Source organism: Monodon monoceros, unplaced genomic scaffold, assembly GCF_005190385.1.
Source record: "Monodon monoceros isolate NGI ecotype Baffin Bay Population unplaced genomic scaffold, NGI_Narwhal_1 Super_Scaffold_4, whole genome shotgun sequence".
Lineage (NCBI taxonomy): Eukaryota > Metazoa > Chordata > Mammalia > Artiodactyla > Monodontidae > Monodon > Monodon monoceros.
In genome coordinates this window covers 44,704,361-44,730,124 of record NW_021703781.1, presented here as the reverse complement: position 1 = coordinate 44,730,124, position 25,764 = coordinate 44,704,361, and the positions used below count along the sequence as shown (strand labels likewise).

The 25,764-nt window shown below is 34.7% G+C and overlaps 1 protein-coding gene across 1 annotated transcript in view; it reads right to left on the bottom strand.

Moving 5' to 3' along the window:
• Positions 1 to 25,764, bottom strand: part of PTEN (phosphatase and tensin homolog) — an 89,681-nt gene that overhangs the window by 34,651 nt on the left and 29,266 nt on the right. The window contains exon 3 of the mRNA XM_029244893.1: positions 3,947 to 3,991. Within this exon, the coding sequence (XP_029100726.1) occupies positions 3,947 to 3,991 (45 nt within the window). The remainder of the gene's footprint in view (positions 1 to 3,946; positions 3,992 to 25,764) is intronic.

The window sequence follows — 25,764 nt, the reverse complement described above, 5'->3', positions numbered from 1 at the left end:
AGTCAGCATTCCAACAAGAGCATTATTTGGCATAAAAGAACCAACAAACAGTGATAATGAAAACATGAAAAAATTGTGAAAATATCTACAGGTATGGATAGGGAGTATGTGAAAACATATATTGCGCCTGGTAGTGATAAAAGTGATATGGGGAGTGGTTGGTCAGGTAAGAAAGAAGACTCTCTTAATTAAAACCTTCTCTGATGGGGCTTCCCTGGTGATGCAGTGGTTAAGAACCCGTCTGCTAATGCAGTGGACACAGGTTCGATCCCTGGTCCAGGAAGATCCCACATGCTGCGGAGCAGCTAAGCCCAGGTGCCACAACTACTGAGCCTGTGCTCTGGAGCCCAGGAGCCACAACTACTGAGCCTGTGCGCCACAACCGCTGAAGCCCTCATGCCTGGAGCCTGTGCTCTGCAGAAGAGGCCACGGCAATGAGAGGCCTGTGCACCGCAACGAAGAGTAGGCCCCACTCGCCGCAACTAGAGAAAGCCCACGCACAGCAACGAAGACCCAACGCAGCCAAAAATAAATAAATTTTAAAAATTAAAAAAAAACACAAACTTTCTCTGATAACTGCACACACATACACACACACACAGAGTCCCTTGTAAATTTATGGTATATTAGTGATAAGACAAGTCTTTCAACAAACCAAAATTAAAGATACATGAATGGTAAATGGGATCTGACTAAGACAAGTGTATTTATACTTCCATATAACTAGAACTCAAAAGATATCTTTTTTTAAATCATCACCTCATATTGGCTTATATAAGACAAGAGAAATAAAGATGCACTCAAAGAGAGCTTTTATGAAGCAGTAGACAGAAAGTGAAGAAAGGGATAAGATTAATAGGAAATGCTTCCAGAGAAATGAGACTCGTCATAGAATCAGCTAGGCATGTAGGTCTCTTCTTTACTCTCTTCAATGGAGCTATCCCTATCTTACAAAATAAAACTTAATAGATAAAAATTAACAGCTGAAGGTTTACCACAAATTGATGCATAGCTGTATGTCAAATAGAATATACCATGAAATATAGTCAACCTTTTAAAAATTAGTATCCAGTGAACATTTAACTTCCTCAAAGGCAAAAACTATAGTATGTCTTTATACCCTATCTCCCCCCTCCTCCCCTTACCCCCACCAGAAGACAGGTTACAGAGGAAAATACAAAAATGAAGTACACACACTTGCATAAAACGAACTGATTAATGTACTAAGTAATTCACCAAGTATACCTGAATTTGGTTAATGATATGAGGCTAATTTTGTCCTTTCTTAAAATAACTTACTGAATGCCTGATAATAGAGATATAAAGTTACAGTCAGTTATTAGAAAGTCCACATTAAGAACTCTTCTTCACCCACATATGTCATAGTTGCCATAAAAAGTTTAATATACTATTAAATACAGGTATGTCAAGAGCAAATATTTTAAGATCTTTCCATTTACATATGTTTGCAAAGACATACATCACATCTAATTAATATCCTAAAAATAAACAAAATAGAAACATCTGCTACTTATCAGACTCACTTACCCAGAGCCAGAGAAAAGTAAAGAAGACTGAAAACTGACATCAGAAATCAAAACACGCTACAACTTGGTAGTTCTAGAAACTTCTGAAGAAAGTAAAATTTGGGGTGATTAAAACAAACAAAAAAAACAGAAAGGGAATACTGGCATCAACAGTGGATGGTATGCTACCATATGTACCTGTGTGACCCTGTTCAACTCACTTAACTTCTCTAGGCCTCAGATTCCCCCATCAGTAAAATGAGAAGGTTGGACTAAATGATCTCTTTCAGGTACTTTCCAGTCTATGATTCCATTAAATGGATGGGGGAATAAGGGAGTTAAAATATGTGCATCAAAAGCTACTCTCAACTAATAATGAGACAGTTCATTAACTTGGGGGTCCGATGTTTGGATATACAAAAACAAATAGGCAATCAACTCTCCAGGCTAGATACCAATGCCAACTTTAACCATAATAACACAAGTGACCCACAATACTGACAGTACAAACCTGAGTCCTAAATTCTAGAAGCAGGAAGCCACTGCATACAGGAATGAAAAGAATTTCCTTTCCTTTCTTTGGATATAATGTTAAACTCAAATAAAGTTTTGAAATAAGGCAGAATCTGTCTTTAGTATCTTTCTATCTTTAGTAGAGAGTCTGGGACTCTCTACATGCCCAGTACTAAGAGTCTAAGCCTGAGGTGACTCATTTAGTGGACTCCAGCTTTTGACAGTTCATGTCCTGTTTGGTTTTTTGTTTGAAACTTAACTTCTGAATCCAGTTGTTCAAAAACTACAAAACTTTGTGGTTTTTATTTTCCTCCACAGAAACACTCTGGCACCTGTAACAAGAGTTTTTGTAGGAGAGGTTAATCCAGAAAAGAGAAAGATACACGCACAGATCATTTGTTAAGTTGGAACCCACCTAAACTTAAGTTTCTACAGCACCTTTTACTTTCTTTCATCTTACTTATTACCACTACACCGTACACACACACACACACACACACCATAATCTGACCATAATGGATTATCTGCCATATTCTAGACAATATTATTGCCAACAAGCTTCTTACACGCCATTCTCTCTGCCTGCACTGCCATTTCCCCTCCTCCTAAGCCTCAGGTCAACCTCTATGATTCTTTTCACCCCAGCTCAAACATGCCATTCTTTATGAAACCTTCCCTGCGGGGTGCAATGCACTATTTTGACTGTTGTCTACACAGCTCTCTTCTATACAAGAGTTACCTCTTCTATAATACTTTGTCTACCTTTCACATTAGACTATAATTACCTGAGGAATGGAACTACATCTTATTCACCTCTGCACTAACAAAATGTTGTAGAATGTCTAACATGTAGCAAGCCCTCAATAAATGTTTGCTTCTTTGTTCATCTGAGGAAATCAGTGACAACTCACTAAGAGATACAATAATAGTGTCTACTTCACTCTCAGGTCTTCTGAAGTCTTATCAGAGTACAAAGATCACTAAATTAAAGATAAAAAAGCAACATCCCACAAGCCAATAAGGCACAGAGAATCTTTCATTTTTTTGGTGAATATCTGAAAGCCCACTGAACGCAGAAAAAAACCTTGTTCTTACATTTGATAAATAAACTCTACAGAAATTATAACAGTAAATTAGCATACATAACTTTAGATTAAAATTTTTTCCATTGCATAATTTATACATATCACATAGGAAAAATAAAAGCCAGGTAGAAACATAACACATTTTATGCACAATTTGTTTTTTTAATTAGAAAATGGTCAATATTTTGGGAAGGAAAAAATGGTCAAGAGCAAAAATGATAAGATATTTTCTTCACATTTTTCTTTCCTTCTTTTTCTATTTTACACCTCTACTCACAAAGTCAAAAGAAAAAATGAAAGGTTAAAGATAAGGTCAGCTAGCTGAATCAAGAGGCAATCCTTACATCCCTGCCCCAGGCAAGAGAAACCACCCAATTCAACAATTTTAGTTAACTTATTTATTTTATATACAGTTAGAGAATATGCTAATAGCTTTTTCAATCAATTGACCTAGAGACACAGAATAAAATTATGTCTACTCTAGAAGCATCCCTCCATGGAAGATGGCATTAATGCTTCAGCAGAAGCTCTGTGTGAATTACACTTCAAGTTACCACATGGTTATGGGCCCAAAGACGGGCTAGATGCCAAGTCATTTAAAGCAGACCAAGTAACATGAATCTGTGCCAACATTGTTTTACCTCATCACTACACTTTCTAAATGACCTAACAATGCTCTCAATCAGACTTCTTGAACTAATTGTTTTAGGAATACAATTCTGTTAAAATATATCTTTACCTCATTCTAACAAGGAAATAACTTTCACTCAATAGTTATTTTAGAAGATATTTGCAAGCATACAAACAAGAAAACATACTTACAGATTGTATATCTTGTAATGGTTTTTATGCTTTGAATCCAAAAACCTTAAAACAAAACAAACAAACAAAAAGCCACCATTAACAAAAATGAGCTAACATTTGAAATTACATTACTACTATTGAGAAAAACCAAAAGACAGATTCTTTTTTCCTAATCTCAAATATCATTTAAGAAAAATAAATAAACTCCAATAAATAGTCTATCCATGGATTTAAACTAGTAATCAGGTCTTTCTTAAGTAATTATTACATTACACAGATTTATACAATCTGAAGTAAAGCCATAGCTCTTCATAAAATGAATATTTTCATAATCTCTCTTCAGCCTAACATAACGAGATTGAGTATTAAGAAATAACTTCTTTAAAAAGCAGCATTAGCATTTAGCTCAAGTTTACCTAGCTTATACAGTTTTGTGAGAAACAGTCACATGCAATCAAGAAATCTTAAAAATAATCCTGGAAATTCAGCCATCATTTTCTTTCAAACTAAAAACTTTTGATATTTGAAAGATGCAAGTAATAACTATTAGCTCTGTACAAAGTTTATTAAGTATTTTCACATACATATTCTCATTTGATGCTCACAAACATCTGAGAGGTAGGTATCAAAGAAATTACAGGACTTGCCCAAGGTCATACAGCTAATACGTCAAAATAATACGTCAAAAGACCAAAGACCTCTCCCCTCAACAATTAGTTAAGAAACTAAACAACAACAATTACAGCCAACACTTACTATATGCCAGGCACTATTTTAAATACTTTATGCATACAAATTTGTTTAATCCTGTAAGGTAGGTAACAGAGGGGTTAAAAAAGTATAAGGCTGAGGAAATAGAATAAATAGAAGAACAAATGGAAAACAGAAGAGAAGATTTTAAAAGATCTAAAGTCTAGGAGATTCAACATATGAATAGGCATCCCAGAGAAAAAAACAGAAAACACAGGAGAAGAAATCCAAGATATAATTCAAGAAAAATACCCAAAACTGAAGGCCATGAATTTCCAAACTGAAAGGGTATAATGAGTATTCAGCAATATTAAAACAGACCCAAATAAAGGCATACATATCTCACTGAAATTTCTGAATGCTGAAGACATAAACATAAGATCCTAGCTGCATGAGAGGAAACATGTTTCATAAAATGAATCTGGAATCCGAATAACATCATCCTTTTTAATGGCAACACCAGCAGCTAGAAAACAACTGGGCAAAACCTTCTGACTTAAAATTATTCCCAGCCTAGAATTCCATACCAAGATAGACTATAAAACAAGTGTGAATACATATATAATAAAGGCATTTTAAAATAAGCAAAGACTCAAATAATTTTGCTTTCCACATATTCTCTCTCAGGAAGTTGCTACAAGATGTGTTCCACCAAAACAAGGGTGGGAAACCGTGAAAGAAGATGACAAGTTCCAGAAACTGAAGAATCCAATGCATGAGAAGAAAAAGGAGAATCCCCAGAATGAATAGTGAAGGGACATCTCGATTAGACAGTCATACAGCAAGCCTAGAGAACGACTAATCCAGATCAGGGCAGACCGGAAGGTTCCTGGAGAAGATGAAATTGATATAATAAAAAATGTGCTCAAACATATATAGAGATTTATACAACTAGGAGTAAGTTTAGGGATGAATTAAAGTTAAGAATGTAGAAACTAAACGAGAGAGAGAGAAAGAGAGAGAGAAAAAAGGAGGGAAGAAGGGATGGAGAGAGGGAGAATTGTAAATCCAGGGAAAACAAAATGTGTAGGAAAAACCAGTTATAATATACTATATTGCTTAACTATGAATGACATTTATCTAGTCATAATGACATAAAAACCCAATACTGATATAACCAAAATTACAATATACTACTGGAAGAATGGGAGAATGAAAATATGTGGTTGGGTTAAGAGGGAAAGAAAAAAAGAGTCCATAAACTTGAATGTGAAAAATGTTACACAGTAATACAAGCAATACTTATAACTTTATCACTAACTGATATGTCATACTACAGTTGATGAAGATATCAAAATATTATTTACAATCAACACTGCAAAAATTAACAGTCATTAGACCTGCCAATAGATTTGATTTAAATGTGTTAATAACTATTATTATATAGATGTATTAAAATATTTTATAACAATTATAATCAAAACTAATATAATAGGCACATTTATAATCCTATGAATTTTATTTTATGGATTTAAAATCATTTTAAGAAAGGGTTCATAAGCTTCACCAGACTGTCAAAAAGGTACATGGCCTAAGATTAAGAACTCTTGCCACAGGGCATAGGGAAACAAAGGAAAATAACTACCTTTTTTTTTTTTGTGGCAGTGGTTGTTAATAAACCCTATAGAACTATTTGATTTTAGTATTTCATGTGTACAACTTTTTTAAAGTAAATATTTAAGGTATGTGTAATTTTTTATAATTCTTTGCTTTAACCCACTACTTCAACCAACCCAGGACGCACTGATTCTGCTACAGACTTCTACTGAGCTATAAATATATTACAGGAAAAAGTGGTTTGTTACAGACCCTTTCACTCCTGTCTGTTCTACCCTCTTTATCTTCTATATTCCTGTACCTTTTTCTCAATTTTTACTTTTGGATTTTTCTTTAAATTGAGGTAAAAATTTACATACAGTGAAACAGACAGATCTTAGGTGTACAATTCTATAAGTTTTGTAACAACCACTCTAATCAAAATATAGAACACTTCTACCACCCCAGAAAATTCCCTCAAGCCCATTTTCAGTCAAGCCCCACCAAGCTCTCAGGTAGCTACTACTATTACCATATATTAGTTTGGCCTTGTTCTTTAATTTCATGTAATTGTAATCATGTAATATGCATTCTTTTTAAACTGATTTCCTTCACTTAATGTTTTTCGAATTCACTCATGTTGTTACATGTATGGATAGTTCATTCTTTTTATTCTATTATTCCACTGCATGAACATAACACCATTTGTTTATCCATTCTCCTTTGATGGATATCTGGGATGTTTACAGTTTGGGGTTATTATGAATAAAGTGCATAAACATTCTCGTGCAAGTCTTTTGGGGGACATATGCTTTCATTTCCTTGAGTAAATAACAGCTAGGAGTAGAACTGCTGGGTCACAGAGGAGATAGGGTGGGTGCATATTTAACTCTATAAGAAACTACTGAACAGTTTTCAAAAGCAGCTATACCATTCTACAGTCCTACCAACATTTTAAGAGTTCCAGTTGCTCCACAGTCTCATCAATATTTGGTGTTGTCAGCTTTTTAAAATTCTAGTCCTTCATTTGTTTATTAGCCATTTTTACACTTTCTTCTTTGAAATGTCTGTTTAAGTCACTGGCTCATTTCTTCCCCCAACTGGATTATTTGTCTTTTTTATTATTGATTTATAGGAGTCTTTTATATATTCTGGGTATAAGTCCTTTGTCAGATATTTGCTCCTTGTGTATGACTTGCCTTTTCATTTCCTTAATATTGTGCTTTGAAAATCAACAAATTTAAATTTTGATAAAATCCAATATATCAAATTTTTCTTTTGTTAGAACTTTGTATCCTCTCTGAGAAATCTTTCCCTACACATAAAGAATTCATAAAGATATTCTCTATGTTTTGTTCTAGAAGCTTTATACATACTTTTAGACTTTTCTCAGTTTCTATTTTAATTTGGTTGGAAATTTAGGTAAATATTATGGGTAATTAGAATAACCAAAACATAGACAAATGATTTGAAGGACAGTGATCATAAAATTTAATAAACAACAACTCATTGCTACCTGCCATATCTTCCACCATAGGTTTCTTCTGAGAGAAAATGAATAAGTAAAAAATGATCTACAAAATACAATTTTCTCACGGAAAGCCTACGATGTAAATGTGAGCAGAGGGGGGGGAAAAGGTATTTTGGAGGATTAACAGTTCATTTTTAGTTCATTCTGAGTCTGGTAACTATGTTTTGAATCTAAATACATAAACCAATACTATATTAATAGGTATGTACACATCCCATTGCCCATCTCCAAGGAATACTATTCACATGTGGCAGCCCTTCGTACACTTAAACTGGAGTCTAAAGGACTGACAGAACACATACCAAAATGATCACAGTGGCTATCCTGGGTTTTCAGGGAAAGATGGAGGCTTTCATGATTTATTTTCAACAATTTACTTCTACAATTTTGTTGTTAAAACATAAGCACATACCACTTTCAAAAGAAAAAAGTTTTCTGTCCTAATGTATTTTCCCAAAAAAGTAAGAACTGATGAAATTATATCACACTATGTTTTACCTCCAAAAAGTGAGCTTCATTAAAAGTCTAGGTTCTTTTAAACAGTATTTTTTAGAGTTTACATAAAATTAATATTTTCATATACTATTTTTAAATAGAAAAAACAAGGATCAAAGCTTTTTTCAATGTGATAACAGTCCTCCTTGAGAAATAATTAGTTTTAATGATTCATGCAATTCCTATTTATAAAGACTCATGAGGTTTTTCTTAATTATATTTTCATTCATACTGAGCCTGTCCTGAGGATGTTAAAAAAAAGAAATTATTGGCACACACTGTATGCCAAAATCACAAATCTAACATCAGTGAGAAACAATGTCAACAAAACAGAAACAATTCATTAAAATGCTGGTAACGTGTTATCTCTTTAAATCCCTCCTAGAGGCTCCAGCCATGGAAAGCCTATTCTTCAATTTCATCAGGACACTTCATATGTTACTTTAGCTAGGTGTCTACAATGTATATTCAAAGCCAACTTTAATCCTCTTTTAACTTTCAAGTATTATTTATTATGGGCACAACTGCTAAGAATTTCTGCTTCCCAATCCTTTATTTTTCTACATTCCATTCAGGAAGTACTAAAGGCTTCCTAAATAAACAGCCTCATTTGATGCCTTATAGCACAACATTTAAAAATAAAATCACTTCACTTCTAGAAAAGAAAAGTATCTATTAGGGTAACCTTTCATTAAATTAAATATCCCACAAAATAATACTGATTGACCTAGTAAAATGGAAATACATTAGAGATGGTAAATAGGTGTCAAACTAGTAGTGGCTTGTTGAGGGGCAACGTTAAGGCTATTAAAACAGGTTGGAGACTGGGAAAGAATATCTGCCATTACTGAGGGAGAGAGACTAAAATAAAAATTTGCACTTTATTTGCCATTTCTAGAGAACATCAATACAAATATATGGGTAAAATTCAGTAAAAAGCAAAATTTGAACATTATAAATTATTATACAGTAGCAAAATTATTGTAACCAGATTAAAGTTCTATTATGAATAGGCCTTAAATAACTTTGTTCTAAAAATCTTTTTTTATACTGGCATTCAATATAAAGGGGCCATCTCTTAAAATTTTTCTTACAGGAGCACGTATATACTTTTGACCATTAAAGAGTATCTGGTACAGGAGTTTTCCTCTTGTAAATAACTGTAAAACTGGGCAAAATGTATGAGGCACTAAACAAAAGGTAGCATAGGCTTATGATCCTTAGGGAAAAAGAAACATGAGGTTACCCCATGGCTGCCTTGTTTTCAGGTTGGAGACTCTTTTCTGACACAGCAGAAGGAAGTAGCACAAATGGAACAAAGGTTTCACTGAGGTATACAGGCAGAGATTGGAGTTGGGTGGTGAAGCAGCTAGAGTTTGTGGAAGAGGGTAGCAGAAAAAGGAGGATGAACAGACAGAGGGACTTCGAAGTGTGTATGGAAATTCACCTCACGGCCTTGGCCATGAGTTGGGCTGCATATGTGCAGAATCTGGAAGCATAATGGAGATGACACCAGAGATAGCACAGCTCTAGGAGAAGGAGCTCTGGTCCAGCCAGAGTGGAGAGACCTCACTGAGGAACTCACGTATTCAGCTGAGAACCCAGAAAGGCCACACATTAGGAGTAAGGATCATGCCCTGAACAAAAGACAAAACTAAAATAGGCCTGCCTTAACAAAGCAAACCAAACCTGATAATACAAGAAGATTAACCATTAATTTAAATGCCTGCCAAAATGAAACTCAGCACCCTTAAATTAACATTCAGACTCCCTACAACATATCACCCACAACATTCATCATACAATTAAAACTTATTAGACATGCAAAGCAGGAAAACATGACCTATGACCAAGGAAAAAAAAAGCAGTCTGTGGAAACCAACACCAAGACAAACCAGATGTTAGAATTAGCAGACACGGACTTTGAAGCAGCTATTATAAATATATATGGGAATGTAAAGGAAAATGATTATAGCAAATGACAAGACAAATCTCAGCAAAGACACAGAGACTATAAAAGACAGAAATTCTGGGTCTCAAAAGTACAGTATCTGAAAAGAAAAAAATCTACTTGCACGGTCTTAATGGAAGACTGGGAACTGCAGAAGAAAGATGTGGCAGATTGTATTTTCTAAGAATGACTACATCTCCCATCCCACATGCTCTTCATACAACATAACCTTAACACTGTTCCCATCAAGTGATGGGGTCTATGGTCCCTCCCCCTTGAACTTGGGCACACCTTTGTGACTGCCTCAACCAACACAGTATGGGCAGAAGTGACATAAAGCTATTTCTAAGGCTAGGTCATAAAAATGCCATGCACTTTTACCCACGCACTTCATTCTTAACAAGCTGCCATGCTATGAGGAAGCCCAAACTAGCCTACATGGAAAGGCCAAGTATAGGGGTTCTGGCCAACAGCCCAACTAAAGACCCAGATAAGGACTGCATTTACCAGACATGTGAGTGAAAACACCTTCAGATGATTCAGCCCCCAACGTGCCAACTCATCTCCAGTCACTGAGTCTTCCCAACTAAGGCCCCAGACACTGTGGAGCAGAAACAAGCCACCTCCACCATGCCTTGTCTGAATTCCTGACTCACTTAATCTGTGAGTATAAAATAAATAAATGGTCTATGCTATTCATGTTTAGAGGTGGTTTGTTATGCATAAATATTAGCTGGAAAATAAAGATACGAATTTGACCAAAGATTAGTAGTAATTATCTAACCTGAAGAACAGAAGAAAGAAATTGAAAAAAATTTTAAAGACATCACAGCCGGAAATTCCCCACCCATGGTGTAAAACATTAACTTAGAGATACTAGAAGCTCAATAAACTTCAAGTAAGACAAATATAAAAAGAACCACACTATGCATATCATGATCAAAACCACTGAAAACCAAAGACAAACAGAAAAAAACAAAAGGAGTCAAAGAAAAAGACACATTATGTATAGGAGAATACCAGTCTGAATAATGGCTGACTTCTCATCAGATCTAATGAAGTGCTGAAAAGCAAAAAAAAAAAAGCCATCCCAGAAGTCTATATCCAGCAAAATGCCCTTCAAAAACAATCAACAGAAGCTGAGAGGATCTGTCGCCAGCAGACTTGCCCACAGGCTGAAGGGAACTAATTCCAGATGAAAAGTGAGTCTACAGAAAGAAACAAAAAGCATCAGAAATAGTAAATATAGGAATAAATATAAAAGGACATCTTTTTCTTCTCTTGATTCCACTGAAAGACAACTGACTGTTTAAAGCAAATAAAATAACACTGTATTCTGGGGTTTATTAAATACATAGATATAAAATCATACCAAAAAATTGAGGCAAGCAGAATTTTACTGTTGTAGGGCTCTTATATTTTAATGGGAACTGTAATAAGCTAAGAATGTGTTCTATAATACCTAGAACAAACTCTAAATATATATATATATTTATACATACAAATAAAAAGTCAATAGAAGAATTTAAATTGAATACCTGAAAATATTCTATTAACCCCAAAGAGGACAGAAAAAGAGGAATGGAGAGAATGAGAGTGAAACAGGAATGAATGAACAACTAAACACAAATAGAAAGATGTTGGTCTTAAATAAAACATATTAATCATTATATTAAATATAAATGGACTAAACACTCCAATTAAGCAAGTTGGTGATTGGGGATTTCCATGGTGGCTCGTTGTTAAGAATCCGCCTGCCAGTGCAGGGGACACGGGTTCGATCCCTGGTCTGGGAAGAACCCACATGCCGTGGAGAAACTAAGCCCGTGCACCACAACTACTGAGCCTGCGAGTCACAGCTACTGAAGCCTGCACACCTAGAGCCCATGCTCCACAACAAGATAAGCCACCGCAATGAGAAGCTCGCACACCACAATGAAGAGCAGCTCCCACTCGCTGCAACTAGAGAAAGCCTGCACGCAGCAACAAAGACCCAACTCAGCCAAAAAAAAAAGTCAGTGATTACAAAGCAAGTTCAAAACTGACCTTCATATTTCTTCATGAAATATAGTACATATAAATGTTTACATATACTTGCTACACAAGTTGTCACACTCTACAAATTAATATACTATGCAATGCTCAACTCTGAAGAAGCAAGACAAGATTACATAAATCAAATGCAAAACTCAATCTAGATGCTCTATACATTAACACCATGCTACTGAACTCATTGTAGTAGAGGAGAAAAAATCTAGGTTGCAAGATAAGCTTTATACTGACTCTTAGAAGGCATAAGAAACTCAGTTATTACTTTGAAGTTACTGGTGGTCCAGAGTCTAACTCTCTACCTTTCAGGGTTAGACTTGATCCTGTTAGTATATTGAGTGGGTTTTCCCCCCCCTCCCCAGGGACAAATTAAAACCCATATCATATGACTGATGTATAAATATCACAATGATCATAATGGCAATATACTAATTTACTGAAAAATCCAACTGCCATAAGAACTAAATTATTCATATCTTTATGACCATATCTCACCATAAGCAGACCTGAGAATTGAAATCAGAATGTTGCTGAATAAATGTGGAATCAAACAAGAGAAGTTAGTTAAATGAAGCAATTTTTAATAGACTAAGATATTCTGATGTTTCCATCTCCACAAAAGGAATGGTTTTGCCAAAAATATCTAAAGTTCATTGGCTAAAGCTTCCTTTCTCTTGGCAGTGCTTTTTCCATGTTTCAATAGCTAACCAATCCTTCTTTTCACCGAAAGGCTTTATGTTGACAAACTAAATATACTCCACTGCATTAAACTGAAGTCTTACTGTAAGGCCTGAGAGTCATTCTGTTTTTTAAAGGTGAACTGGTATATTTCTGCTTGGTGCCAGTACTTACTGATATTAAGGTCTATATTATTAGAGCTGGGAACTGATAAAAATTCATCCAACAAATATTTATTGAACACCTGCAATGTGACAAGCACTACTGTGGATACATTGGTAACAAAACTCCAAGTAGGAACAACCACAATCATAATAACAATTGCTCCTAGCAGCTTGAGAAAAACCCATCAGCAAACCCCCTTTCAAGGTATCCCATTCAGAAAATAGCCTAAGAACACTAGATAGCTCTTACTAATTCAGAAATAGGCTAAAAAGAAAAATAATTACTTATTTGCTACATTTTTCTGTAGGTGAGTCACTATTTGGTAACCATTTTTAATTCATCTGCTGTATCCATGTTGAATCAACATTTGCCCTTAGAACCCTAATATACCTACAATTACTACTGCTACTACTAAAACATGAAATTGGATTGTTGTTTTTCTTTTTAACACATAAATTATATCTGCCTTAATCCCATTAACACAGGCAAACTGCAAATATTCTAGCCCTTGACTATTTTCTTCTAGTCATCTTCAGGTTGTCAGAATTAAAATCAGTCATATATCGGACACAAGGAAAGTATCTTGTTGAAAATGTACTTTTCACTCTTGCCTGCACAGTAGTACTTTCTCCTACATTATCTCAAGTTAAATAGAAGAGCAAAAATAAGAGCTTTATATTATATTCAGGTGAAAGGTAGTAATCCCCAGAACCAAAGAAAATCTATTCTATCTAAAGAGGTATAAAATTAGAAGGAAAAGAAATAAACAGTGTAGTAAGTAATCTATAACCCACTGAAAAAAATTCAGAAGGCTATTAAAAATATTATGAATAAGAAACCACCAAACATTTCTCTGAAGAAGTTGTATCATTTTGTGCTTTTACATGGATGAGAGTTCCAGTTGATCTACATCCTTGCCAACCCATTAGCCCTTTAAGTTTTAGCCATCCCATTAAATATGAAATAGGATCTCACTGCATTTTAATTTTCATTTTCCTGATGATTGAGTTTGAATTTTTCATATGCTTATTGATCATTTATAAATCTTCTTTTAAAAAGTTTCTGTTCAGATCTTTTGCCCTTTATGGGGTTGTCCTCTTATGAATTTGTAACAGCATCTTTATACTGTGTTGAATTCAAGTCCTTTGTCAGATATATGCACTGCAAATATTCCTCCCAGACTGTGGCTGCTTTTTTATTCACTAATGGTGTCTTTCAAAAAATAGAAGTATTTAATGTTGATGAAGTTCACTTTGTCAATTTTTTCTTAGACGGTTAATTTTGTATGTACTAAGAAATCTTTGACTAAACAAAAAGTCACAAAGATTTTCTTCTTTGGTGTTTTTATCTAGAAGTTTTATAGTTTTACATTTTCTTTTATGTTTCCATCTATAATCCATTTTAAGTTAATTTATGTGTACAGGCATACCTCAGAGATATTTTGAGTTTGGTTCTAGATGACTAAAATAAAGCAGATATAGCAACAAAGCAAATCACATGAAATTTCTGGTATCCCAGTGCATATATAAAAGTTATGTTTGCACTATACTATAGTCTATTAAGTGTGCAATAACAGCATTATGTCTAAAAAAACAATGTACCTACCTTAACTTAAAAATACCTTATTGCTAAAAAATGCTAAACATCACTTGACAACTCAGGGCTGCCATAAACCTTCCATTTGTAAAAAAAAAAAAAAAAAAAAAAAAATTCAGTATTTGTGAAGTGCAATAAAGTGAAGCATAACAAAATGAGGTATGCCTGTATGATGAGAAAGGCTCATTTTACTTTTCATACTGACTTACAGTTGTTCCAGCTTCATTTGTTAATAAGTCTTTGTCAATTAATGTATATGTGAGTTTTTCTGGAATCTCTATTTTGCTCCATTGATTTACATTATATGACCCAGCAATTCTACTCATGGGTAGCCAACAGAAATGAAAATATATGTCCACAAAAGTCTTGTCCATGAATACTCACAGCGGCTTTGTTCATAATAGACCCAAACTGAAAAGAACCTGAATATCCATCACAAGGGAATGGATAAATAAATTATATCATATCCATAAAATGGAATACCACTCAGCAATAAAAAGAACCAAATTACTAATAAAAGCAACAACAGGGATGAATTTCAAAACTATTATGCTAAAAGAAAGAAGCCAGACACAAAACAGTACATACTATATGACTACATTTATATAAAATTCTAGAACAGGCAAAACTTATCTACAGTGAGAGAAGACAAATTTAGAGATTGCCTGGAACCAGGGCTGGGGACTGATTGCAAAGGGGCATTAAGAAACTTTTTATGGTAATAGAAATGTTCTAAATCTTGATTGTGGTGATGTTTACACGGGCATATATATGTCAAAACTCAGTGAAGTGTACACTTAAAAAAGGTACATGTTGCATATAAATTATACCTTAAAAAATTGGTTTTTAAGAGTAATATGATTATAAGCATCAATTTATAAAATGCAACCCACCTCAAAAAATCTCAAATTTATTTTGATTAATAGCAGACATAGCAATAGAAGGAGCACATCATCTTCAGGAATTAGAACTTTTTAGAATGAAAAGCAAAATGGCACTGTCTAGATTAATAGTCCAATAGAACTTTCCACAATGATGGAAATGTTCTATATCTGTGCTGTCCAACACAGTAGACACTAGCCACGTGTAGCTACTGAGCACTTGAAATGTGACTGGTGCAAAGGAAAATGAATGAGTAAATTTATTTTTAATGAATGTAAATTTAATCATAATTAGCTACATGTGGCTAGTGGCTACCATATTGGATAGCATAAGTCTAAAAGATGTATCTATGAAAAAATCCACTGGAATACAATGCACATGCTTCTTAGAAAGGAAACAGAAATGGGTATATTCTTGGGATAGAGAATAAAATTGAAACAGAAGAAAGATACAGTAATAACTGGGGACTTCACAACTGTCAAAATATCCACTGAAAAAGGTATTTTCAACTATATGCAATTTTCTAACAAATTCTTGGTATTTTTTTATTAATTTTCTTTTATCAGTAGACTAATAAAGAAGGGAACTACAATTTGGACACATTTCTAACCAAGAATGAGGAACAAGTTTGAGTGGAAATGCCAGGAAACAGGGAGAAAGTGTTCATATAATTTTAGAATTTACGTCAGACGAGGAAGGAAATACTGGCATAGTTAGATATGATACAGATCAGTAAAACGGATTTCAAAAGCTTCATTTAAATAACAGGCTATGAATTCATAACTCAATATCTAAAAGGAAAGACCATAGAGAGGCTTTAAAAACTAAAATTCTGTATAAACAATTACAAATGACTCTAGTTTAAAAAAGACAAAAGAGGAAAAACAGAAATTATCTAAGACCAATAAACATAGCTGCAGAGAATTTACCCACAACGTTATTTTAAAAATAAACAAACAAATAAATACATATCGCCAGAAAAAAGGAGGGAAATAGTTATAGATGAACATAAAAGAGTAGCATATATAAAGGAACATAAAAATGGAAAAGACAAAAGAAAAGGCTTGGAGTGCGGGGCAATGTTTAGACTAAAAAAAGAACAATAAATAAGGTAGAATTCCATGAGGTAGACAGCTGTATAACGCTAGAGGTAGAAAAAAAGCAGGAACTCCTAAATCTCCTTTTCACTTCTATCTTCACTGTCCAAGAGAATATTGCTCTGATTCAATAACTCAAGAGTGATTGGTACATGATGTTTCTCTGGATTAAAAGCATTTTTTATTTGCAATTTAAGCAAGGCTATCTCTTAAAGAACATTTCTTAACAAACAGCTTATCAACAAAAATCTCTGATATTTTATGATTATACATATTAGTAGAGAAGACAGTTAACAATAAATAATTCAAACAGAAATAATCCACTAAGCTCTTTATCACTGCTTCATCTGAATCTTGTAGTTGTAAAATTCAAATGGCAAGAGTGGCATAGCATTATAAAAATGGTCTGAAGAAACGGTACCACTAATTTGCTAATTTTCAAAAAGTTCATAAAAATCATTAAGAAAAATAATAACAATAGGGTGGTATACACAAACAAACCAAGGAAAAATCTGTTAAGACCAATAAAGATCACCAAGTTGTTTAACCTCGAAAAGAAATGCAATCAAAAATCGAATTACAACAAATAGTAAAAAGTTTTAAGTTTCATAATATTCAGTTCACCAAGACTGTGAGAGGGGAAAGAATCATACATGTTGGTGAGAATATAAAATGATACCATTTTTTAGTTTAAACCATGGACCCACTGGACCCACTGCAAAGAATTTACCTTAAGGATTATAAGTACTTGCAAAAGGACACCAAGATAAATGTGTGAAGCTTTTCATCAGAGCACTGTTTTCAATAGCAATAACTGGAAATACCCTAAAAAATGTATCTGGGCAGGCTGTTTATTATGGTATGATCATAAAATGGAATAAAAGACAACCAATAAAATAATCAATTATATCTCCACACCAATATGGAAAATTCCTGAGTATGTTAAATGAAAAAAGAATATGCAGTATGTTCTCATTTGTAATCCTTTAAAAAGTGAGTATAAGATGAAAACAATTTTTTAAAGAATATGTGAAACTTTTAATTGTAGATATCTTTGGGAAGAGGGTCTGAGGATGGGACGTGTAAAATAGGAGAAATCTGTAGGGGATATTTGCCATCTCTAGGCTGCTGAGCATCCAAAACCATTCCATTTTGGAGAATTTCAAGAGATGAGAAGCAAATACACCCTTCCGCATCTTGCTCGCATCACATGTACAACGTCTAAGATCAGTTATGTCCTCGTGTTCTGAACACTGAATCCCGGTAGTGAGAGCAAGGTGCGGAGGAGTCAGAGATTATTCAGAGAGATCTCCAGAGGAACTTAAAGTTTATGAGCACAGCCACCAATATCCAGTCATGGTGGCAGTATCTGGGACAGCAAATATCCAAGCAGCAATGTCCTCAGCATAGGATACTCTTATTATAACCTCTTGACTATGCCCTGCTTCTCTTAGCTTCTGAAAATCTTCAAAGTCTGGTTCTCTAGCTATGAGCTATCTAATATTTTTCAAAAAATTGTCTTCTAATTAAGCTAATTAGAGTTACTTTTTGTCATGTGCAACCAAGAACCCTGACTTCTTTCTTTTATTTTCCTATAGATTTCTTTTCTTTTTTTTTTTAATGAGGGTTGGTGAAATCATACACATACTTTTTTGTGTGCTCCCTTTAATATTTGAACTTTACTGTAATTTCTTCTCTAGCACTGTGGGCAACAATGAGACAGGCAGGAGAATAAACAATCTATTTAAAAGAAAACATCACAGCATTTTTTTTTTTAAAAGGAGGGAGGGTAAGTTCTCTCAAAGAACTTGAATATTACTTAGGGAAACATTCAGCATGACTGTCCCTCCCACTTCCTCCTCTCTCCTCCCAAGGATTTCATGCCCACAATTGGCTCACTGCCTTATAAGTCTGATACAATGGAAAGGCGGAAAAAAGCAAGAAAACAGCACTTTCCAAAGGGAAATGGGAAAATTTAACTGTGGATACTTGGAAAGTTGAGAATAAGAACTTAGACAAGAGCAGAGAGGTAATACCCTCAAAACTTAAAAAATCTTGAATTCAAATCTAATTTCTATACCTTATTTCAAATAATTTCAGATATATATAAAATCTGAATTCATTAAAGACAGTTGTGAGAATAAACACTGTCTTATTTTTTAAGTCTTTCCTTTCCTCAAAGAATTCCTATGAGATAGTTCTAAATAAGCTTCCAATGTGCAAAATTTTTAAAATTATTTTTGTCAAAATAATATATAAACATATATATTCCAAGAGATATAAAAAGTTTGTAATAAAAAATTACTTGAGTGAAGATGGCAGAATAGGAAGCACTAGGAATGCATCTCCCCACCTAGACAAAAATTGTACTGGCATAATCTGTCTGATGTAACTATTTTGGAACTCTGGAGTCTATTCAAAAGCTTGCAGCTTCCAGGAGAAGGCCTGGACAGTAAATCACAGTTAATTTCAATTTCAACTCTTGGTGTGGTAGCAGCTATCCACCCCTCATCCCCTCCCAGCAGGCAGCCATGGATGTATTCCTAGAGTAGCCTGATGGAGCTTGTGGGACTTGTCCTCCAAATATCAGAGATCTGTGTCTTGATCCTTGACTGCTGCTTCTGATTACGATTATGGATGTGCAGACACAGAAGCAGGCTGCCATTGTTGCAATTCCCAACAATTGAAATGGCTTCCAGGGGATTTAGAGATCCAGAGCCTATTTTTTTTTCCCTTTTCTTCTTTTGGGAGCCAGGCATTTAAGAAGTATGACATCCATGAAAAGGATGAACACTAAGTCTTTCTGTGTGAACATTAGTCTTCAACTCCTTCGGGTAAACAGCCAAAGGGGTGCATTGCTTGACTGTATGGAGTAGGTGTGGTTTTGTAAGAAAGCACCAACTGTCTTCCCAAAGTAGTTGTACACAGCGTGCTGTGGAGTTTTCATATACTGCCATATTGAATACGAAGAGAGTTTCTGTATGCTACATACTGAATAATTCTACCTATACTACATTCTGGAAAAGTCAAACAGAAGCTTTACAGTGGAGACCGTAAAAATATCAGTGGTTGCCAGAGGCTGGGGAGAAAGAGGGATGAATAGCCAAAGCACAGACCACTTTTAGGGCAGTAAAGCTACTCTGTATGATACTATAATAGTGGATATATATTTATAATGATAAATTTGTCCATACCCACGGACTGTATAATACCAAGAGCAAGCCCTAATGTAAACTATGGACTTCACATGATAAAGATGTATCAGTGTAGGTTCATCAATTTTAACAAATGTACCACTCTGGTTGGGGACATCGATAATGAGGAAGCTATGCATGAACAGCAGGGGGTATATGGGAAATCTCTGTACCTTCTGCTCAATATAGCTGCAAATGTAATATGGCTCTAAAAAATAAAGTCTATTAAAAAAAACAACAACACTCCACAGCTAATATGATATGCTATGGTAAAAGACAAAGTTTTTCCTCTAAAGTAAATAACAAGGCAGGAGGCCTGTTTTCGCCACTTCCATTCAAACATAGTACTGAATGTTCAAGCCAGAGTAATTAGGCAAGAAGAAGAAAAAAAGGCATCCAAATTAGAAAGAAAGAAGTAAAATTATGTTTGCAGATGACATGATCTTATATATAGAAAACTTTTAAGATGCCACAAAAAATTGTTAGAATAAACAAATTCAGCAAAGTAGCAGCATACAAAATTAACATGCAAAAATCAGTTGCATTTTTATACAATAACAATGAACAATCCAAAAAGGAAAATTAAGAAAACAATTCTATTTACAATAGCATCAAAAAGGATAAAATATCTAGGAATTATCTTAAGCAAGGAGTTGAAATACTTGTACACAAAAAGCTACAAAACACTGTTAAAAAAAATTAAAGAAGACCTAAATAAACAGAAAGATATCTCATGTTCCTGGATTAGAAGACTTGAATATCGTTAAGATTTCATACCATACTATGCAATCTATAGATTAATGCAATTCCTATCAAAATCTCAACAACTATTTTCTTTTGCATGAATAGAAAATTCCATCCTAAAATTCATATGGATTCTCACAGGACCCTAAATTGCCAAAACAACCTTGAAATAGAAGAACAACGTTGTAGGACTCACAATTCCTGATTTCAAAATTTACTTTGTACAAAGCTACAGTATGGTACTGGCATAAAGACAGACATACACCAATGGAATAGAATACAGAGCTCAGAAATAAAACCTTGTATATATGGTCAAATGATTTTTGACTAGTGTGCCAAAATTATTCAATAGAGAAAGGAGAGTCTTTTCAATAAATGGTGCTGGGAAACGTGGATATCCACTTGCCAAAGCATTAAGCTGGACTTTTATCTTACATCATATACAAAAATTAACTCAAAATTGATCAAAGACCTAAATTAAAGACCTAAAACTATAAAACTCTTAAAAGGAAAGACAGGGGAAAAGCTCATGACATTGGATTTAGCAATGATTTCTGGGATGCAACACCAAAGACACAGGCAACAAAAAGTAGATACACTGAACTGCATCAAAATTTGAAACTTTTATGTATCAAAGGACAAAAGCAACATAGTAAAAAGGCAACCCATAGGATGGAAGAAAACATTTGCAAATCACATATCTAATAAAGGATTAATATCCAGAATATACAAAACTCAACAACAAAAAAACAAACCATCCAACTCATAAACAGGCAAAGGACTTAAATAGATATATCTCCAAAGAAGATATAAAAATGGTCAATAAGCACATGAAAAGATGCTCAACATCATTTATCATTAAGGAAATGCAAATCAAAACCACAATGAGATACCACTTTACACCCATTTGGATGGCTATCATCCAAAAGAAACAACCAACCAAACAAAAAAACCCCAGAAAGCCCAGAAAATAGCAGTGTTGGCAACGAGGATGTGGAGAAATTGGAACATCTGTACATTGCTGGTAGGAATGTAAAATGATACAGCCACAGTAGAAAACAATATGATAGTTCCTCAAAAAATTAAGCGTGGAATGACCATTTGACCCAGCAATCCCACTTCTGGGTGTATACCTAAACAAATTCAAAGCAGAGACTTGAACACATACTGGTAGACCCATGCTCATACCAACATTATCTACAATAGTTAAAAGGTGGAAGCAACCCAAGTGTCCATCAACAGATGAATGGATAAACAGATTGTGGTATACACATACAATGACACATACCACAATATGGGTGAACCTTAAAGACATTACACTAAGTGAAATAAGTCACAAAAAGATAAATATTAAATGACTCCACTTATCTAAGGTATCTAGAATGGTCAAACATATAGAAACAGAAAACAGAACAGTGGTTTCCAGGGGCTGGGAGTAGGGGGAATGGGGAGTTACTGTTTAAAGAGTACAACATTTCAGTATGGAATGATAAAATAGTTTTAGAGATGGATAGCAGTGATAGTTGCACAAGAAAGTGAATATACTTAATGTTACTGAAACTGTACACTTAAAAATGGTTAAAATGAAATTACCTTATATATATTATACCACAATAAAAAAAAATTACTCATTTCCATCTCTTTTCATCCTCAAACCCATATTTTTTCCCCCCAAAGCAACTACCCTCAAGTACTGGAATTCCTTTCCCTGGTATTTAATTCAGCATTTCTACATAATAATGCTTTTTTAGATTTATCAATTACCTACATATTTTCTGCCATGTTAGAGGAGGCTTACAAAAACCAGTAGTACCCCCAACACAAATATTTCACTTCTCTTAATCCCCTTCAAATGGCAACATCACAATTTTGGGTTAAATAAATCAACAGATATTAAATTTAAATTGCTTCCTGTTTCTAACTCACCTAATTTCCTAAGAATCTATTATATTTTCTCCTAAATATTTCAATATCCACCTATAATTTATTTCCCTGCAGCCCCCTGTCCTACTGCTCTAATCACTACTGGTTACTCTTCAGCTTTGTGGCACCGTTGTCACCCTGGGACTTTCCTTTGTTGTTTCTGAGTTGTATTCTCTGTTTATCGAAGCCCTTTTCTTTTCTTCCATGGTTTATTTCCCTGTTTTGCTAGGGCACATCTTCTAGTAATCTCCTAAGATATGTTACAAGGACAAATTGTTTTTAGTCCTTGAGTGTCTTTTTTTCCTACTCTTGCACTTGATTGATGGTTTGGCTAGACACAGAATTCTAGGCTGACTGCAGAACATCTGAAGTGCTGTTCCTCCATCTTCTATCTTTAATTCTACTGCTGAGAAGTTAGATGCCACTGATATTCCTAATCCTTTCTAAATGATCCTGAAAGCTTCTGAGAAATTCTCATTATTCTTGGTATTTTTAATTTCAAAATAATTTGCCTGGTATTGGCCTGTTTTCATTTATTGTGCTTGGCACTATATAGGTCTTTTCAATCTGGAGACTCAAATCCTAAAGAAATGTCTGGTATAATACCAGAAACGATTTTCTTTGATGATTTTCCACACTGTGTGGGGACCAACACTGTGTTAGGCCAAACAAAGGACATCAACAAGCTAGATGAGCCCAAGAGTTTCCAGTTTTTGTCCTCTGATATACAGGATTTTATGGTTATTAAGGAAATCAGCTTTGTAATCTGACAGACCTGGACTCAATCCTCAGCCTCAGTTCTTACCAGGTGTGGCACTTGGGGAAGTTAGCTTCTTTTAAACCATCTATGAAATGGTGATCGGTTTACTGTAGCAATTTAATAAGATGACGCATGTAAACTGCTTATACAACAGTAACACATGTATATAATAAATGTAAATGTTACCTATTATTAAAATATCAAAAATTGAATTGGTGCAGATAATTTAATCATTGTCAAATCCTTCACGGCTTCACTATTTGTAAAGAATAAAACTAACAGGGCTTCCCTGGTAGCGCAGTGGTTGAGAGTCCGCCTGCCGATGCAGGGGACACAGGTTCGTGCCCTGGTCTGGAAAGATCCCACATGCCGCGGAGCGGCTGGGCCCGTGAACCATGGCCGCTGAGCCTGCGCGTCCGGAGCCTGTGCTCCGCAGCGGGAGGGGCCACAACAGTGAGAGACCCGCGAATGGCAAAAAAAAAAAAAAGACTAACAAAAGAAATGGGAGGCAGCAAATGGGGACAGGGTTTTCTCCTGGGGTGATAAAAAATGTTTTGGAACTTGACAAAGGTGGTGGTTACAAAACATTGTGAGGGTACTAAATGTAAGTGAATTGTATACTTTAAAGTGGTTAATTTTATGTTATGGGATTTACACCTCAATAAAAAAAAGGAAGCAGGAAACAGAGAGGCTATATGAGGGAATTAGTCGAAAGCTGTTGGAAAGGGAGAGGGAACTGATATCCTTTCCTCTAAATTATTTTGAAGCTTTCCTCTAAATAATCTCTTTTCAACTCTTTTTCACTGAATAACCAATAATGGTAATGTTGAGATGACAAACACCTTTTTTATTGAAAATCAACATAAAATTAAGGTTGATTGAGAGATCAGCATGTGATTAAGAGAAGTTTTTTTTGTTTGTTTGTTTGGTGGTACGCGGGCCTCTCACTGTTGTGGCCTCTCCCGTTGCGGAGCACAGGCTCTGGACGAGCAGGCTCAGTGGCCATGGCTCACGCGCCCAGCCGCTCCGCGGCATGTGGGATCTTCCCGGACGGGGGCACGAACCCGTGTCCCCTGCATCGGCAGGCGGACTCTCAACCACTGCGCCACCAGAGAAGCCCAAGAAAAGAATATCTGAAATTTTTCTTCGGGAAGAAAATGTATAAAACAGGAAAGGGGAAGATGGACTTTTGAATCTATAATACAGCTGCTTATATATGGGTAAAAAAGCTGATAGTATACAAGACAATGAATAAAGGCTTTTTTCAAAAATCACTAAATATCAGGAGACTGAGCTCTAAGCATTTCCTCATAATAAATACAGAAATCTTCCCACATCTAAAATCTTTCCAATAAAAGAGGAGGAAGTAAATTATTTCCTACTGACAAACTAGAGGAAAATATTGTTATATACATCTTTTTTCAACATTTCCCAAATTGTGCTCCATGGAACACTATTAGCACTAGAGAGATGCTATTTACTATACTACAAAAGAAAAGAGAGAGAGAAGGGGGAAAGGAGGGAGAGGAAGAGAAATGGAAAGAAAAGAAAAAAAAAAAGGAAAGCAACATATTAAAATTTCATTCTTTGGAGATTTACAATGAGTAATAGCACATTAAAGGTTCTGCAGTAAGAAAGCCAGTTCACCTCTATTAAACCTAAACTTTCCTGATTTATTAGGTACCGAACAGTTCTCAAGCTATGTCTGTTAAACATATGAAGCATCAATTTGTTAAAGACTGCCTAGATTTATACCAGATAACATGTAAATTAGATAACTTCAATATTAGCCTGAGGGATAAGATTAATACACACACACACACACACACACACACACACACGATTAATATACATATCAAAGAATAATCAATCATCTGAATAAAACATTGTTTCATATTACCAGCTGGTCACAGCAAGAATTTAGTGGCAAGAAAAAACAGGGAGAGAAGGCAGTATTAAGAAGAAAAAAAAATCTGGGAAGAGCTAGTTCTTCAACTTCCCTTCTATGAAATGACCCTGTCCTGTCCTGTCAATTCTGATCGCTTATTAAAGAAAACATTTGCAGTTAAGATAGTAAAAAATGTCAACTTGGTTCCCTTTTTCACCTCTTTTTATTTTTTACATTAAATTCCTGATCCCAGGAGGTAACTTCGAAAGGAGAAGTTAAATATCTGTCACAGAAGTATTACTTTGAGTACCTCAAGTATAAAATCTCACATTGCTATAATAAACCATATCCCTAAACAGTTAAATAATTTAAGCATGAAGATATTTGTAATTTGATTTTATTTTACTCAAAGCAATGACGTACAGCAACAACCAAGTCTGAATTCTGTACAGTATTTCCTGCTTGGGGGGAAAATCATAGGGAAAATAAGGAATTAGAGAAGAAAAGGTAATTTTAAGTATTCTTTAGACATCCCAATGTCTAAATCCCAATGTTTTCTTTTTGTTAACAGAAAAGATATAAGAAAATACATTTTTC